The sequence below is a fragment of the Pseudopodoces humilis genome, chromosome 21 (assembly GCF_049639895.1).
Source record: "Pseudopodoces humilis isolate 2021_Gansu_Grassland_sample_001 chromosome 21, ASM4963989v1, whole genome shotgun sequence".
In the NCBI taxonomy this organism is placed as follows: Eukaryota; Metazoa; Chordata; class Aves; order Passeriformes; family Paridae; genus Pseudopodoces; species Pseudopodoces humilis.
This window is the reverse complement of record NC_142220.1, coordinates 6,055,817-6,073,847: the sequence shown is the minus strand read 5'-3', so window position 1 is coordinate 6,073,847 and position 18,031 is coordinate 6,055,817. Positions and strand designations below refer to the sequence as shown.

The 18,031-nt window shown below is 47.6% G+C and overlaps 3 protein-coding genes across 4 annotated transcripts; 1 reads left to right on the top strand and 2 right to left on the bottom strand.

The window, feature by feature from the left end:
• Window positions 1-136: 136 nt before the first annotated feature.
• Window positions 137-3,346, bottom strand: MRPL27 (mitochondrial ribosomal protein L27). The gene is made up of 4 exons (XM_005526732.3): window positions 3,298-3,346; window positions 1,780-1,902; window positions 984-1,051; window positions 137-562 (listed from the first exon to the last, which is right to left on the bottom strand). Exons 1-4 carry the CDS (start codon window positions 3,317-3,319, stop codon window positions 356-358), a joined length of 420 nt encoding a protein of 139 aa, XP_005526789.1. The 5' UTR covers window positions 3,320-3,346; the 3' UTR covers window positions 137-355.
• A 161-nt stretch (window positions 3,347-3,507) lies between these two features.
• EME1 (essential meiotic structure-specific endonuclease 1) lies at window positions 3,508-9,427 on the top strand. Of its 2 annotated transcripts, XM_005526852.3 has the most exons (8): window positions 3,508-4,194; window positions 4,278-4,405; window positions 4,583-4,675; window positions 5,078-5,199; window positions 5,394-5,526; window positions 6,046-6,161; window positions 7,111-7,300; window positions 7,644-9,427. In XM_005526852.3, exons 1-8 carry the CDS (start codon window positions 3,519-3,521, stop codon window positions 7,818-7,820), a joined length of 1,635 nt encoding a protein of 544 aa, XP_005526909.3. In that variant the 5' UTR covers window positions 3,508-3,518; the 3' UTR covers window positions 7,821-9,427. The 2 variants fall into 2 exon arrangements, with proteins under 2 accessions (XP_005526909.3, XP_014111393.2); XM_014255918.2 differs by lacking the exon at window positions 7,111-7,300.
• Window positions 9,428-9,557: 130 nt separating this feature from the next.
• LRRC59 (leucine rich repeat containing 59) lies at window positions 9,558-14,142 on the bottom strand. Its single transcript, XM_005526731.3, has 7 exons — window positions 13,631-14,142; window positions 13,227-13,286; window positions 12,554-12,712; window positions 12,144-12,248; window positions 11,495-11,567; window positions 10,888-11,061; window positions 9,558-10,369 (listed from the first exon to the last, which is right to left on the bottom strand). The coding sequence occupies exons 1-7, from the start codon at window positions 13,733-13,735 to the stop codon at window positions 10,125-10,127; spliced, it is 921 nt and encodes a 306-aa protein (XP_005526788.1). The 5' UTR covers window positions 13,736-14,142; the 3' UTR covers window positions 9,558-10,124.
• Between the last annotated feature and the right edge of the window lie 3,889 nt (window positions 14,143-18,031).

Genomic DNA, 18,031 nt, shown 5'->3' with positions numbered 1-18,031 from the left:
AACAGTAATGACTAAAAATAAGCAAAAATAGAGGGAATTATTAGCAGTACAAGTACTGACACAAGAGTGATTGTAGAGGGAATTTATCCAGTGGCACAACAGAACAGGCTCTCCAGATACTAAATGACCATGGTAACACATTCCATGAGCAGCCAACACCTTCAGCTGCCCCACAGCATTTATTAAAGACTTTAAAATGCCAGCAGGTGATCTCAGTGCCTGAACACAGATCACAAGTGCTTCAGAAGCAAAACCAAGTTCTAAAGCGGTATCTTCAGAGCCACTCTTGTCTTCAGATGCCAGTATAGCTGTAGTGGTCTGTCCTCTTCCTCTGTGCCCACATGACGTGGCAGGTTCACAGCATTGTGATGAGTTTGAAGTTTCCTACCTCTGTGGTAGGAACAACACTGATAAAAGTTTTATAAAGGACTGCTCCTTTGGGCAGCTGGCAGATCACATCCCTGCTATTGCTGCTGCGGGGTGGGGGCACATAGACCTCTTTGGTGTATCTCACAATCCCATCCTCCAGGGCATAGAGTGTCTTGTTACGGCCCATCCCCACCTGGGAGAGGATGAGAAGCATTAGAAAGGAGAGGCTGGACATCCACAACTAACAGATCTGATCATTGGTCTGCCTTGTTTGATACTCTGCCTTCAACAGCATCTGTTGCTTTATATTTTAAAATAAAATTGTACAACTTGCTTCCAACAACCAGTTTGCAATGGTGCTCAGTATGAGACATGAGACACCCATTCCACCCTGAAGCACAAGTGCCCAGTCAGGTCACCCAAGTGTTCTGGGATATCCACTACTTGCAGACCTTCCCTGAGTCCCATGAACACAGCTGAGGCTCTGAGCAGGCTCTGTGACTAACACCACGGATCACAGGCATGAGCATTAAGAATGAGACTGAAAGAGCAGGCAGTGAATATGGGACTGTAATGGGGGCACTGCCGAGAACCAAAGAGAGAAAAGGCCTTACGTGAGCGCCGGGATGCCAGCGAATCAACCGCTGCGTAGCCAAAATGTTTCCTGCATGGACAAATGCACCTACAACAGAGTGACACAATCAGACTGCGAAGAAACAGCTCCCCAGAGCCCTGGCATAACACAAATGATGCCAGGACTTGCAAATCCCAGCTTTCTGTAGGCATTTTCTAAGAAAAAATTACTTCAAATGCTAAAAACATCTGAACAAAAATGCTATTAGCAGGAAATAAAAGGGAAACTGATAGACCATGGCAAAAAGTCAAATCTGTGAAAAGATTGCTTCTAGGGTACAAGGCATTTTCTGGCTGCTGAAGGCATTTTATTGCATTTACATTGATATGTTTCCATCAGCAAAGCTAATAATTATTAAGCACTCAACTGCAAGAATCTGCACTTTGGCTTCTGCTAAGCCTTGTAATTCTCTCCTTTGTAAACACTGGAAATACTCAGTTTTTCCACACAGCGTGGGGGGAAAGTGCAGTGCAGTTATGAGGTGTCCCACAGTGCTCCCTCCTCCTGGGCCCTCTGGAAAGGCAAAGTTAGAACCAAAGTACGTTTTCTGTAGGCAATTTTGGCTGGCGGCCGGCAGGCTCATGGTGGGGGGAGCTGACTCACCCTGCCCTCCCACCGGCAACCCTTGATCATGAGGTTTCACTGATCCTCCCCTTCTCTTTCTCCTGGAAAAGTGCCCTGCCCATCTCCTCCTGAAAGACTCAACAACTGACACGTGTCAGGGGAGAGAAGCTGTGGAGAACCCAGTGAAATGCAAATAAGATACTCAGACCTACCTTCGACTTTTTTGAACCCATAGCGTTTCCCCGGGCTGCGGCCACCTAGGTTTTTCGAGCTGCCCCCACTTTTCTTAGAAGCCCATCTGACAGCAACCAGGCTTGTATGGCAAGTGGTTAGAACTAGGTTAGGAGAAAGAACAACATCATCAGCTGGAAAAACTATCACACATAAAATTTAAAATTAAAGGCAAATGAAAGCCCTGGGAGAAACAAAAAACACTTCCAAGATAAATCAAAACAAAATGGCCTAAGTTCCTTGAAGAAAGGCCACATCTCAAGTGCTGCCGTTGCCCAGGTAAGAATAATACTCTCAGCACCAATGTTAAATGATGTACACAAATTCCTGTTTCATTCTTGTAAAATGCAGCACAGATGTCACTGGTTGCTGTAGATTGCTCTTACAGTGCTTTGAGAAAAGATGAGTTGTGATTTGCTTCAGTTTCCTCTTTGACCAAATGGCATTTACTTACACAGTTACACCCTGAAATCTTATATATGAGTAGACTCCAATTCTGGAAAATATATAAACATGTATGACTAGCCAGAAACAGTCTAAAGAGTATTCAGGAGCATAAAGGTTGGACTTGCTAGTATTGGAGGTCTTTTCCAACCTTAGTGGTTCTGTAATTCTAAGATTAAATGCTCTAAGAAGGAATACAGAGCCCCTGTGTGGCAAAAAGGGAACAAACTGTCTGGAGCAGTTTTTTCATTAATCCTCCCAGTTTAAGGGAAGTGTTTAAGGCCAGGTTGAACAGGGCATGGAGCAACCTGGTCTAGTGAAAGGTGTCTCTGCCTATGGCAGGGAGTAGGAGCTGGATGATCTTTAAGTTCCTTCTCAACCCAAGCCATCATTATCTTAAAAATCTCTTCAGTACCGCCTTTCAGGCACTTAGGAGACAAACACAATTTTTCTGAATCCCTCTATTTAGCCTGTTAAGCAGCAGGTTAGTGCAGAACAGTGGTTATCTTGTTTCCTTAACCTGAGCAAAACCACTAGTTTAACTCAATCGATCTTCACAGATACTCAGTGAGCTGGAAACGTGTCCCATCACTGGATGTGTTCAATCCCAGGCTGGATGGGGCTTACTGCAGCCTGCTCTAATGGAAGGCGTCCCTGCCCATGGCAGGAATTGGAAGATGATCTTTAAGGTTCCTTGCAACCCAAATCTGTCCATAATTCTATGAAATACTGTTGAGGAAAGGGTACAAAACCCTATTACTTTCAGGAGATGACCCATTAAGTAAATTAAAGCCTCTGAGAACTTAAGAATGTACATGAAATTATACAAAGACGAACTATAGTTACAGTTTCACATACACAAACCCACTCATCGCCAGAGCTCCGCCTCAGCTCCAGGCAAAGGTGAAAGCCTCGGCTTCTCGCTACCGGCAGTGACATCCCACCGGGGTGACCTCTCTGGGGCACCTTCTCCCGAGCTCATCCCTCCCGCTCCACGGCCAAACCCCGCTCCCCACCCCTCAGAGGGTAATGAGCTGACACAGGCCCTCACTCACAGAGCCGTCCCAGCGCCGCCATCTTGATGGCGCCACTTCCCCTTCCTCTTCCCGCAGGGAAGGCGACGCGCACGGCCACGCGCGGGTGCTGATTGGGCCGAGAAGGTGCCGTCGCGAGCGTTCGGACCAATCACCGCCCACCGCACGCGCCTTCGGGCCAACCAGCGGCCGGCGCGGGCTTTCCCCTCAGGCGCGCGCCGGTGCCCCTGAGGAGACTGGGGATGGCGGAGAGCGAGTCGGGATCTGAGAGTAGCGAGGAGGAGAACCTGCCCTCCTTGGCTTCCCTGCTGCAGCCGTCCTCATGGCTCGGCGAGCCGAGTCGCCAGCGGTCTCCTTCTCCTAATCCTGAAGCGACAGAGGTTGCCGAGATGGTGAGCAGCGGGAGCGAAGAGATGGGTGAGGAGGTGATGGACGTCGTCCCTTTGGATGAGACGGTCAAGATGAGGGTGGGAGCGGAGCCTGAGCCTTTCAGCCTGAGCGCTGGCGATACAGGACAGGCATCTGGGCTTTGTGCTAGTGGTGACCTGATGGCTTCTGGGAGCGAAGGGCTGCGGGAAGACCTGGCGCCGTCTGGAGAATTGGCTTGTGCCACTGAGAATGGTGCACGCAGCGCTGAGAGATCCTCCTTGTGCTCTTTGCCAGTCGACTCAGACAGGCCTAGTAGCCCCCCGGTATGCAGAGAAAGGCCAGAAACATCGCTCCCTCTCAAGAAGCGACAATATAGTCAGAAGGAACGGGAGGCAATCTGCCAGAATGTGTGGCAGAGAAAGAAGGAGCAAGAAGAAAAGAGGAGGGAGCAGGAGGAGGAGAAAGAGAGGAAGAGAGCCGTTGCCAAGATGCTGAAAGCTCAGCGGCCAGGAGAGTGCCAGAAATACATAACAGTGGTGCTAGATCCAGGTAGTTGACCTCACAGCCTGCACCTGCCTTGTATTGACTGTTGTCTCCTCTCTCTGGAGGCCTGACCCGTGCATCGATTTCAGTCATCTTACAGGTAGAAGGTGGCGACCAGATCCTTAGTGCTTTGCAGGCTGCCAATTATTCCTGTGTGTTTGAGAGCCATGCTGTTCCCTGCAGCATCACCTGGAGGAGAAAGACCGTGTCATCACAGGTATGCAAACAAAATTTTGATAATCTTGCCCTTCTCTTCATGTGTTACTTGCAGTCGTTAGTAATTGTATTTAGCAACCCAAGTAAACACCCTCTAATCTCCCTGCTTAGAGCTCTGAGTGGGAATCTGAGTGAATTCTAAACAGACTGTGGCCTGTTTGTTTTCATATCTGAACAGATGGGCGGAGGAGATGAATGGATAGAAGAACCAAATGTCCTGGTTCTGCTTGGCTTGGAGGAGTTTTTGTCCATGGCTCACAGCTACAAGCAAGTGAGAATGCTTACGACTTTTGTGCTCCTGAACGTGCTGTGATGCAAAACCAATGCTTTGTCGTCTCTCTTAGTAGCAGAAAGGTTTTGGTGTGGGAGGACTGCAGTGTTCCATTAAAACAGAAATATGGGTTTAGGAGCCATTAGTGGGTTGTATAATGTAAAGTTCTGACAAACTTTCTTCATTAGTTAAAACTTTTTCACACATTTTTATGTCAAGTGGGTTTATTTTTTTCTTTCCTTCTGCTCTAACTTTACATGGGATCAAGTATTGCCTGCTTGCCCTGAAGAGCAAGGATGAACAGACTTATCTGCAGACCTACAGCCAGGGCCATAATTTGCTGTGCTTCTCTGTGTACCTCAAAATGGTTTAACTCCTTATTTTTCCCATTCATCTTTGTAGAACGCTGATGGCTGTGCAGAAAGGCAAAAGGAGACCCTGCAGAGCTGTGTAGCTCATATGATGGAGAAAATGCCTGGGAGAATTCTGGCTCTGGCAGTAGTTGGAGTAGAAAATTATTTCAGGTCAGACTTCTTCCCTCTGAATGTTTCTGTGTTTTCTCTGGCCTTTAAAAATGCCATAGATGTTTATGTTAATTCCTTCTAGCAAATACTGGAGTATAAGAGGTATTCCCAGAACTGCTCCACCACTTTTTATACAGAAACAGAAGCAAAGGTCCATCCAGACTGTCACCACAGTCTTACTTTACTCTTTTTAGGTCTCTCCAAGTTCAGCCAAAACAAAGGCTGCGACAGACAGCAGCGAGTGGGAATCAAGAGAAACGGGGAGAAAGGAGAAAAAAGGAGGTTAAGGATTCTGGCCTGGACTTATCCAGAATGGATGTGAAAGAAGTGAGTGATTTAAAGTAGACATGTAGCCATCATCTGTTGTCTCCCAGTATTTGAACACTTGACCCAGTAACACAGTTTTGTGGATGAGAGTACATGGCTTTCATTATTCATTAATCCATCAGTCTGTGGACAGAGCTCTTTGGGTTCAGCTCCCCACTGCTCAGTCATGTACCTGCTCCCACACAGACTGAAGTGTCTCATTCACCTGGATGTTGATGTCAGTCTCAGCACCTCTTGCCCTTCGTGGCCCATTGGCAAAGCCCACTGGTGATGGCCTATTCATAACAAGAGCCACAGAAGAGCTGAGGCAGCTCAAAGGACACTGAGGTGATCTTAACTGTCAGGAGACAGACTGCCCCTAAATACTTCAGTGTCTTAAGTTAACTGCTCCCAAAATAGAGAGAGTGAAGGTTCTTGTCCTACAGCAGGGCATTTGTGACCCATTTCTGCTTCAGACAGAAATGGAATTTGATGCAACAAGACTGATTATGCCATTTGTTGTTCCCAATGGTGATACAGGCCCTGGTGGATCTGCAGCTGAGCACTCAAGTCCAAATCAGCATTTTTGAGAGCAGTGAGGAACTTGGGGAATATGCTACTATGTTCACAAAAGCTGTGGCTGAGGCACCGTACAAGTGAGTAAACAGAGGAGGTTTGGTCCTACCTTTGGAGAGGCTGCTCTTTAAGCTACTGGGAGGGAATGGCAGGTACAACAAGGGCATAACAGTTCTTAAAGGCACTGGTGACAGAGCAGTTGCTATTGCAGCTCCTTCAACACAGGACTTGTTCTTGAAATTGATGTCCTGCCCACAGAGGGGTCAGGACAGAGCCAGGTTTCATAGTCACAGGCTAGTTTGGGTTGGAAGGGACCTTAAAGATGATCTAATCCAGCTCCCTGCCATGGGCAGGGACACCTTCCACTAGACCAGGTTGCTTAGTGCTCCATCCAGCCTGGCAATGAACACTTCCAGGAATGGGGTATCCGCAGCTTCTTTGGGCAATTCATTCTGGTGGTTCACAACCTTCAGGTTTCACACTGGAGCCTTAACATCAAGTACAGCTCATGTTTTGAGTCAGATTTTTTGGAAGGAGAAGGGAATGCAAGTAAGGTTGCCACCTAGAGTGCCAGCTTTTCTTTTTCAGTGTGTAGCTAAGAGACATGCCTGAGAATGAACCATTTGTCTCTTTCCATTGATAAGGGAGGACAGCAGCTGCTGGATTTTCATGTCAGCCATGACAAGAGCTGAGATGTCATTAAAAATGACATCTAAAAGTGATTTATTATGGCTCACAGCCAGAAGGTGAATTCTTGTTTACCATTTTGTCTGCAAGTTGGCTTGTGCCAAGATTGCTGTTGAATACAGGATTGTTTCTTTTTCAATAGCAATCTGGGTCTTAAAAGAGATTGGTAATGTATGTAAAGAAAACAGGGTCAAATTGTTCATGTTTCCTTTGATGCCAGTTGTGTCTCTGACAACTCAAGTGAGGGACAGTGCTCTGGCTCTGTGACAACAGATGGTAGGGACAGGCTTTTCATTGCAGCCACATTGTCTCCTTTGCTTCCTCATTCCTTGTTCTCCTTAGGCGAGAGCGAGAGAACACAGGGTTCTCTTTCTACTTGGAGAAGGGCTGCTGCGGAGGGGTGAAGGTGGATTCTTCTGGAAAGGGTCTCTTGAAAGTTTGGAAGAGGCAGATACAGCAATTTAACCGTGTCAGCTCTGAGATGGCTGAGGCTATTGTGTCTGCCTACCCTTCTCCTCAGCTCTTGATCCAGGTGAGGATGCCTCAGGGATACCCAGCACTGTGTGCAGGCAGTCAGCTCATGCAGGGGGTGAAAGAAGTAATTTAATCAGTATTAAATTAGACACAATGATTCTGTATGAGCAGTTCAGTAAGGTTACAAAGGAACTGAATCCTTGGCACCCACTGTTCTGGCTTCCCACTGAGGGAGCAGCACTGGCTCCACTCTCCTAGCTCACAGATGGGACTTGGGCAGAGACCAAATGAAAAATGAGTGGACATTGTGGAAGGGCAGAGCAGGTACAGGTGCATAGCTTTGGTTTTTGAAGGATGGATGCAAGTGGGTGATCCCATTGTTCCTTTTGTGTTGCTTTTAGGCCTATGAGAGATGCTCCTCGGACCAGGAGCGGGAGAACATGCTGGCCAATATCCCTGTGCACCGTGGGGAGGGTGTGACAGCCACTTCCCGGCACATTGGGCCGGAACTGTCCCGACGCATCTATCTGCAGATGACTTCCCACGATCCTGACCTCTGTCTGGATTTTACTGGGTAGCACAGGGAAAAAGGGTTTTACTGTTTGTCAGGTTAAGTGTTCAGTTTTGGATTTCACTGGGTAGCTCCAGGGAATATGGGTTTTACTGTTTGTCTGGTCAAGTTTTCAGTTTTCTTCTGTGAAGAAGTGCTTAGATAACACTCATTGATCCTTGTTTAAAGACTTGAAGCACATTTAGACTTTATTGTAGCAGGAAGAAAGTTGGATAAAGTTGCTGAATAGCAGGAGTTTACACAAGAAAGATGGTGAACATCTTCCCTAAGCACACGAGTTGCACACAGCTTATAGTACTGATGTTGTTTTATTTGTCTTTCTATAAAATAAATAATTTTGAAGAATAACCTCTGCTTCTTAAGATGGTGTCTTGAACATAGACAGGTGCATACCTGCATACAACAGGTGCTCTGTTGAAAGGAATACTTCCTGTTCTCCTGAACTGCAAGGACTTACCTTCTGCTCCTTTGGGACAAATCCTGATGCTAGAGCAACATGGTGCTTCCCCCCCAGCACCTGCTTGAGTGAGGTGAAAAAACTTTACCTCACAAAACAGCCTCGCATTGTTCTGCTGCAGCAGATGGGAATGAGTAAGACTAATTTTCAGATATAAGTTTAGAGTGCCCTGATTCAGTCTCCAGACAGCTTAATTTAGAGAGGGTCTTGAAATCTGATTATATGTGCTGGAATTATGAGGTCTAAACAGTTGGCAGAAAAAGCTTCCTTTTAATTAGATTGGGGACCACAGTCCATGCAGCCATTGAGGGTTTTTGTAACAGCACTGCTGAGATGAGTGCTCAGAGAACTAAACTGCATCCCATGTGTAGAATTGAACTATTTGGAACCCTGCTGCCTCCAGTGGAAAAATCCCTACCTGTCCTGCTTGTTCCAGGCATCCAGCAGGAGCCCTGGCCTGGCCAGAAGTGCTACTGACATGAATCTATAAATTGTATAAGCCCGGTGCTCCCCAACCTATGCAACACTCATCTGGATTTTGGCAGGAAGAGCTGCATGGAGGAAACATTGCTTTAGATGCTGAACGTTTCTAGATAGGCAGTAAGGATCTTTTAAAGAATGGGATGAGTTAGACATCGAAAGCAAAGCTTAAAGGTGTTTGAAGGAAGCTTTGAAAACATGCACCCTCCTAAGGCAGAGGCAGCCCACCCTTCCTTTTATCTGATACTTGTGCTGCTTCTCTCTCCTGTGTGATATTCAGGGAACCACAATCTTATCATTGGGTTATAGAAAAATTGAAGTTTCCTGCTGTGATTGTTTCCCCACAGCACTGCTCCTGGCAGCAGTAATCCCAGGTGTGAGAAGAGGGAGCAATTCTGGAGACCAGTGTAGGATGTCTCAGTGGAGTCTGTAGCACAGATATTCTCTGAAACTTCATTTTAGTACTCACAAAGCCCTTAAGGATATGAAAAACTTCTGCTTGATGGATTTTTTAAAGGAAATTTTAAAATGAATTATTTTAAGTAATTTTAAAGGAAATTCTAAATAATTCACAGACCATGACAGAGGTGAGTTTTCCTCCTGAGGCACAAACCACCCAACCTCCCAGCCTTCCCCCAGCCCCAAGGCTTCCCCTTTCCTGCCAGCAGTGCTCCCATAATGCCACCCAGTACTGCTGCAGCAGGCAGGAATTATTCCCATGTACTTGGAAATAATTTGTGGCTGTTCTTAAAAGACCTAATTAAAATTAAAACCATGTTAACAACATAAACATCCAGTTCAGACAAATTGCTGTGAAAACTGTTGTATTGAAAAATTTCAGCTCCTTTCAATAGCACATCAGCCTCTTTGCTACATCATAGGGATGCACAGCCATCCTACATGCCTGTAATTGGTCCTGGAGTGGGGCCTTAAGAGTATTATTCCCATACAGCCATACCACCAATTTTAGCACAAACAGAAATTACAGCAAGGAATGGATATGTACTAAAAACCTTCCACCTCCAGCTCAGAGCTACAGCTGTATCACCCAGGTGACATGAGGGCTGCTTGTTCCCATTCCTATAGTCTGTCAGCTTCCTGACAGCTTGTACCTCACAACCCTGGTGGACAGTACTTTGAGGCAAGGAGTGGTAACAAGTTTAGGTTAACGTGCACAAATAATGAGAGTTACAGGCTGACTGAGAGACATGCACAACAAAGATGGTTTGAACAATAGCTCTGCTCTGTGGAGTGGACCAGCAAACCAATGCTGACTGGTTCAAAGCAGTTTCATCAGAACACAATTCCATAGGAATTCTGGCTGCGTAGATGGTGGAAGGAGATGCTGATGAAGCAAGTGCCCATCCAAGACAATCAGTGCTGCGAGTTGTGCTGTAGCATGTTCTGCAGGGTTTTGTGGTTCTGCAGAGCAGCCACCACGTCCTCGTAGAGGGTGTTCACACTGACGCACAGAGGTTGATGCTGCAGCTCCGTCAGCTTGCAGGCAGCCAGAGTACAGAGGATGCAGAACAGCACAAAGAGCAGGACTCTCAGCACTGACCGCGACCACGAGGGCTTGTGCCGGGGGGGCTGAGGGGGACGGGAGCTGGAGGCTGGCTCTGCAGTGAGAACATGAACAGGACAGAATGTGAGGAATTAATCAACTGTAACAGGCTATGCTCACAAAAAAACTGTTCAGGTAAGATACTTAATCCTCTGCTGCAGTTGGCTTTTGTTGTGAATTTTCATCACATTGCTCTGATAAATAAGTAGATGTGCAGGATTTAACTGCTTAGGATGAAAAGTTTCATGGGCAGCAGTGAAGAGGGTGTAAAGCACCTCTGTGTTGCACAAGATCTGATTATACAAATGTAGTTCAGTAGACTTAAGAAAAAATTACTGAAAGGAAGTTCTCATTAGGAACAGCTGGAGAACTTCCTGACTTGTAGCTTCACAGTTCATGGGAACACAGGCAAAGGGGAAAAGGGCACAGCAGCAGAGTTTATCAGAACTCCTAGAAGTTCCCCCCTACCCTCTCCCATGGTCTCCCTGGGATACATGAAAGCAATTCTGGCAGCATCACAATCTGATGACAATGAAACCTGACACAATCCCACCCAAAATGGACACTACTTACTTCGGGTGTGCACCGTTTCCTTTTTAGTTTTCTTTTCCATCTCCTGTTTTGCAGCTTTCTGAGCATCATACTCTCGCCTTCTGCGCTCCTTTTCCTCTGCCTTCTCTCGCTTCCGCAGTTCTCTCTCCTGAGCCTCCTTTGCTCGCTGTTCTGCTTCACGCTTCTTCTCCATTTCTGGAGGATAACAGCAAGTATTTCCCTTTTATGTAAAGGGCTGTCACTGCCATTTTTCTTATTACCTTATTGTCCCAACTGGAATGAGGAAACCAATTAAACAACTATCCTCTATTTTATCATTTTATTTAGTATTATATACCTTACATTTTGCTGTGCTTTTCTTTCATGTTTTTATAGGTAACCTATAGCACATCTAGAGATTTAACTATTTCTCAGGCCAAGAAATCACATACTTACCACCCCCCCCACTATCTCTCTCCCTCCAGCCCTCAGCCCTCTTACCCTGTTACTCCTTGAGTACTTTGGGTTTGGGTGGCTACAAGTATGTGCTAGATAGCAATTTGTTAGATGGTGATCAGAATGTTTGGGTATGTTAGAGAGACCAAGAGCAGTCCTCAGCAGACAGCACATGGGGGCTCCTTGTGTTTACCTCTCTCTGCCTGGAGTTTCCGCTGCCGCTGTCGATCTTGCTCGGACTGGATTGCTTTCATGTGCTGCAGTACCTTAAAGGGCCAAGAAAACAACCTGAGGGTTAAGCAGAAACCTTGTGGTACAGTCAGTTCAGAACAGAACTGAGTGTGGGCTGAGGACAGGCAGCTGGAGCTGACCCCAAACCCTCACCTACCCCTACAGCTATGGCTCTGAAAAGAACTCACAACTTATGTAAGTCCCTGTTGTTAAAAACCAGATCTTCCCATTAAAAATAAACGTGGAAAACTGGTGCTCAGTGATACAGAGCATCACAGAACATTTCTATTTGTTTGCCAGAACTTCTTCAGAGGTTTTTTGTACTATCACTACAAGCATAGATTATTATGTCTGATTATGCCTCTACTTTCTTGGCAACCAGCATTTAATCCTCTCTTAACTCCACTAATGGAGAAGCATCCTCCTGAGCCAGGTGTTTGCTCTCCACAGGCACAGCAGCAGTGGAGTCAGTGCAGTGGATCTGCCCCTCACTCCCTGAAGAAACTTCAGGCTCCTGCAGCAGCTGCCCAGCTTGCTAAGCAAGCAGAGGAATAATCAATGGAAAAGCCATGAAAGGAAAAACAAAAATAGAATTAAAGCAGGCTCCTTACCTTGACAGCAGCCTGCTTACACTGCTTCTCATCCAGACAATCTCCTGCCACTTTAGCCAGGACAGGATCCAGGGGATTGTCCTTCAGATCCAGCCACTTCAGGTTCTGCGAAAAGGCACAGCAAAGGGGAGGCTATAAGAGCACAGCAGTTTTGGAATTATTTAAGTGATCCAAAGCAGAAGCAAAGAACTGCTTAGTTTTCACATGAATTAAACAGGTACAGAAGATGAGCAAAGATGTTTTCAATAGATTGAGAAGATTTTCACTGAGCTGCGGTGCAGAGCCAGCTGAATTTTGGAATGGGTAGTCAGCAGGATGGATGTTTTACCAGAGGAATCAACTTGAGCAGAATCACAAGACCCTGGGCTGCATCCCAAAGCTTTACATAACTGCCCAGCAAACAGTTTTACCTTGAGCTGTGCAAAGCTGACTGGCAGGGTGACCAAGCGGTTGTTCAGAAGATCCAGGTGCTGCAGATTGACCAGGCGGCCAAAATCCAAAGGCAGCTGTTGCAACCGATTTTTACTCAAATCCAGTTTCACCAGATGCATCAAACTGCAGAAGTCTGACTAAAACCCAAACAAAGAAAATCCAGAGAAAGCTGGTCAGCACCCTTATGGAAGAACCTCAGCCAGAAGTACATGGAGACAGCCTGCACCTCACATCAGGCACAAATCCTTGACTTACTACAGGACTGTGATGGAGGAAAATCGCTCTCCTCCTTTGCCTTGGAAGATGGAGGTGAGACACAGTGAGACAGATAAGACAGAGAAGGTTATGGATGACAACACAATGGGAACAAACCCGAGTCTCCACTGCTGCTGAAACTCCTCTGTGTTCACCTGGGGATGCTTTGGAAGGAATGTACTGCAATCTTCACACAGTTCAACCCTGTATTCTCTCCTGCCTCAGCCAAATCTACTGCCAGCAATGTCCTGTCACTGACAACGGAGTCATTCAGCCACCCCAGGGCAGGGAAAGTGCCAGTTCCACAGTGAGCCTCTACTGAAGCACCAGCTATCTTTCCAAGTATTTCCCAGCAAACTCATCCCCACGGACTCATCCCGCTCTCTAGCACCTTACCGGCAAGGAAATGAGGTTGTTACAGGACAAATCCAAGATAGTAGCTTTCGGAAGAGCGGCCTGAAAGACAAATAAGGCACTGAATGAACACAGAGGTTCACCCGAGCCCCTCTGACACCTGCTAGTTGTGCTTCGGCCTCTGCGGTTTGTCCCGCGTCAGTCTGTCCATCCCCCGCGGCTGCTCCGCGGTCACGTCACCTCTGGATCCATCTCTGGGTCCAAAAAGGTTCTTATGCCGGGACAGCAGTGACCAGCAGCTGCCGGGCCCGCGGGACACAGAACCTCACTGCTGTAAATACCTGCAGGCCGGGCCACAAGCCCCCAGCACATCCGGCTCCCCTACGCTGCCCCTTCCCCGGAACCGATCCCCACCCCCGCCGGGGGACCTGCGGCCGGAGACTCACCAGCTCCCGCACCGGCACCTCATTCAGGTCGCAGAGGCTCAAGTCCAGCTCGTTCCCGTCCAGCTTGTCCTTCAGGCTGAGCCCCTTCCCGCTGCCCCGCGACATGGCTCCGTCGGCGGCCGCCCACCGGGGATGCGGCTCGGTACAGGGAGGCGGCGCGGTTCTGTTCGGAGCGGCTCGGTTCTGTTCGGAGCGGCTCGGTTCTGTTCGGAAGTGCGCGGTTCTGTTCGGAGCGGCTCGGTTCTGTTCGGAAGTGCGCGGTTCTGTTCGGAGCGGCTCGGTGCAGGGAGGCGGCGCGGTTCTGTTCGGAGCGGCTCGGTGCAGGGAGGCGGCGCGGTTCTGTTCGGAGCGGCTCGGTTCTGTTCGGAGCGGCTCGGTTCTGTTCGGAAGTGCGCGGTTCTGTTCGGAGCGGCGCGGTTCTGTTCGGAGCGGCCCAGCCCGTCCCGTCCCGTCTCGGCGCGCTGCGGCCCGCACCGCCACCCACTTCCGCGGCCACGTCCGCGCGGGCCCCGCCAGCCGCCGGCCCGGGGCCGAGCGCGCCCGCTGCCGGCCCGGAGCGGGGACGCACCGCCACCGGCACCGCAAAAAAACTACAAACTGTCTTCAGAAAGGATGTTATCTAATGATTGATCTCTGCGTACTTTCAAACAAGCAACAAGAAAGGAGATTTAATCCCCGAAGCAAAGAGCAGCCAGTAAGCTCTAAGCACTGTCTTAGATAAATTACTTGCTGGTAGAATTGTCTTGTTAAGGTTTAAGGCTTGATCCAATGATCTCAGACTTAGTGGGAGGTTAGCAAAGCTTGGGAAGAAAGATGTACTGATAGTGGGTACAAGGAATGCAGGATCTGTGGGCTGCAAGGACATTGGGCAGAATGTCCAAGATAAGGAAGAAACTAATAAAGCTAGCTCAGCAATTGGGTTGAATCAGCTCCAAGTAGGTGAAAGGTAATTCTGTCAGGGGCAGATTGTGACCACCTACTCATGGCCACAGACCCAAGAAACCCACCAAGCCAAAGGGAGAGAAAGACCAAGCCTATGGACTAATTAGCATAGGAAGCGAAAGAATCATTAACCAATTGAAGATAGAATACTAATTAATATGAGAACTAGGTAACTTGTAGCCAATGGACATTAATGCCTTTGTTTGCTATAATATGTAAATAGTCAAAAGTTTTGACAGTCGTCACGCTGGCTTTGTGGATTTGCTATCCAGTGCAGAACTGTAAATAAGTACCTTGACTCTGGGTGTGGGTTGGCCTCTTGCACACTGGGTGGGAGAACCAATTCTGGGACACACTAGCACAGTTCAGGGCATCCCTGCCACTGTCCTACCAGCCCTGGGCTCCTGGCCAGGCTGGCAGGAGTTTAGATCTGGGCTACAGGAACAGCCCTACAGAAGGAAGGAGAACTCCCAGCCAAGACCCATGGGCAGGGGAGGTTTGCATCTCGTCACGTCACCTGCCACACACCACCACACAGAGAACCAACCAGCTTATGGCCAATAATCCTAGAATAACAGAAACCCAGGGATGTATACCTTGTTTTGCAATATCTGATACAGCCACTTATGTCTGTCCACACTCTTCCTAATCCAAGGGGTGAATTCCCCCTCAGTTGGGCTGTTACATTACCCCACAATGTCTCTTCACAGGAGGAGCGCTAAATGGATATTCCTGCTTTGTTCCCAAGGCTCCAGTCCCACAGGAGCAGAGCACTCTCCTAATCCTCTGTAAAGAAAGTCAGTGAAAGAGATAGGAACTTGGGGCAGAGCCAAATTAGTGTTACCTGGTAATGGGATTACAGCAAGGAATTCACAATGCCATGAATTTCCTGACCTCTGTGCTATTTGTGATGTCTGGGACATTGCACTGCAGCACATCTACCCTGTGGATGGATTAGCTTGCTTTTTAAGCTGCCAGTGGATTTCTTCCAACACCCAGAAACCAGCATTAGCTCAGTTCTGAGGTAACTGAGGCCGCAGGAGTCTCTCCCAAAACAGCACGCAAGGATTTGCCTCACAGAAACTACACTAAAATCTGCCTGAGGTTGAGGTACTCCTGCCCAGGAGATTATGTGTCACTAGTGGACATGAAATAGAAGCGCAGATTCAATCACAGCAGCAGAGGTTTCATCCTAAGAAGGCAGAAGCCTTTATTTGGGGTTTTAAAGCCCCTTTTATAAAGTGTTCCGATACAGGTTTAACATGATTGGTAGAGGGAACAACACCTCTGTGGTCCCATTGGTGGAATAAGAGAAAACACTCAGGACATCTGTACAACATTGTTTTGAGAACCAAAAACCTATCTACAAAAACAGTCCTCGAGAGAAACATGTTCTCAGGTAACTTTCCTTTGGGAACAGATCAGCCGCTATCAGTCTGAAAACTCTCTCAGGCTCAGAAAATCATGTCCACAATTATGGAAGTTTTTCAGAGCATATTATTGTTCTTCCAAATGCGAGCAGAAATTACAGAGCCCTCATCTGAGAAGAGTGAGATCTGCTTATCCAAGAGTCTCCCCCCATCCCTCAGCTTTTCACAACAATGTTTGTTGTTGGAAGAAAGGGCCAGAGAAGACCTGCTCCAGGGGGTGGTGGGGAAGCCTCTCATTGCCAGGTGTCCAAGGGAGGCAGCTGGTTACTGATCCCCTCATTACCCTGAGCCAGTGAGGGATTCATGTGATGTGCTGTGCTGTTCTCTTCCATGGCTGGGAGGCACCAACTACAGTCCTGCTCTGGAGAACAAAACCCAGAGAGGCTCTGGGGGGGTCTGAGCAAGACCCCCTGCATCTCTGGGAAAGGTCTTTGGCCATGCAGCACTACAGAGACTGAAATCCGTGTTTACAAACAAATCCAAGAGCCTTTGGCTCCTAGCAAAAAACAAACAAGGGTGTAGATGGATTACAAAACTTACTACTTATTTGTGATTAACAGTTTTTAAAATCTTGATTAGAAAGGAATGATACCTAATGCAATGGTGTATGAAATGGTACTGCTTCAGGGGTCCTTTGCTTTGCTCTCAAACAAATATACCCAAATATCAGGGTGATATTAATTTCTGCATAATTCTTGGTTTAATTCTTTCTTTAACCAGGATTCACCCTCTGGGCTAATGATCATAATGTGGGAAGATCAAGCCAAAAGTCATCTTTATTTTTATTTATTACAGGTTTGCATCAATTTTTTTCCCTGTGGTTACAGGATACTGAGAGCTCTGACGCTCCATCAGCACAGAGTTGTTCTGGCCAAATGGTGGAAGGACAACTTTTGGCCACAGATGTCACACAGCTTTACATCCCCTGTGGGAATCCAGAAATTCACCTCACTGCTGAATTCAGTGGGACAGACTGGAAGAAGTATCTGTGCATGTAGGCTAGAAAGATTTTGAAACTCCACCAGACAGACAAAGCATAGCACAAGGTACATCTGCGCACTCTGCTAAGGGCTGCAAGAACATTAGCAAGGAGAAGGGAGTAGGAAATGCTGAGGGAAGTGGGATGAACATAGTAGATCTAATTGTGATGTAATGATCCTTACTGGGCCTGAGCTGGCCATGCCACTCCCAGACTCCTGGAAGATCTCTGTGACCCCTATGCAGCCAAGGCAAATTTTTCACATTTCAAGGAAAAAAATTCTCCCTTTCCCTAAGAAAGAAGACATTGTCACTGCGGCCACCAAAGAAATTCCTTGTTAACTAGATGCACATTGGGGAAAATTATTATAGTTTCTAAAAGCAAGTGTCAGCCTCTAGAGGTCTGGTGGCAGTATTTCACTCCATTACAATAACATTTTTGGCTTTGATGTCTGAGATTCACCGTTCTGAGGCTGATATTTATGCCCTTGTTCATCAGTATCATTGTGCTTGCCGTGATACAGATACCCTGTGTCACCTCTTCAGCATCAGGGCTGCTGCAGAGTTCAGCAGCACCACACTCCTTACCTAGTGCCTGCCCACGCCTCTGCGCTTAGGGGAGGGGGTCACAGCCTGCCCAGCCCTGGAGCAGCTCTGCAATTCCCAGCTGGTCTCTTCTCCCCCGCAGGGAGTGCCTAAAGGTGTTGGTGGGATGCTAAGTGATAACTCATTGAGGGGATAGGGCTGGAGGCCAGTTGGTGACCCACAGCGCTCAGGCACCAAGTGATACAAGTGGAGATGAGTGGAGGCAAATTATGGTGGTTGTCTTGCTCCCAAGTCCATCTCTACTCTTTGAGTGGAGGGACTTATTTGGGGTGTAAAAGTGTTTGGGTCAAGCTGATGGAACAGGCTGGGAAGAAGACATAGTAGGAATGTACAGAGAAGAAATTGTGGTGCACAGCTTGGGCTGGGGACAGGCAGAGGGTGGGGCAGGTGCCCAGCGAGACTCAGGGCGTTTCTCTGAGCCTCCAGTCCCTCTCAGGGACCGGGC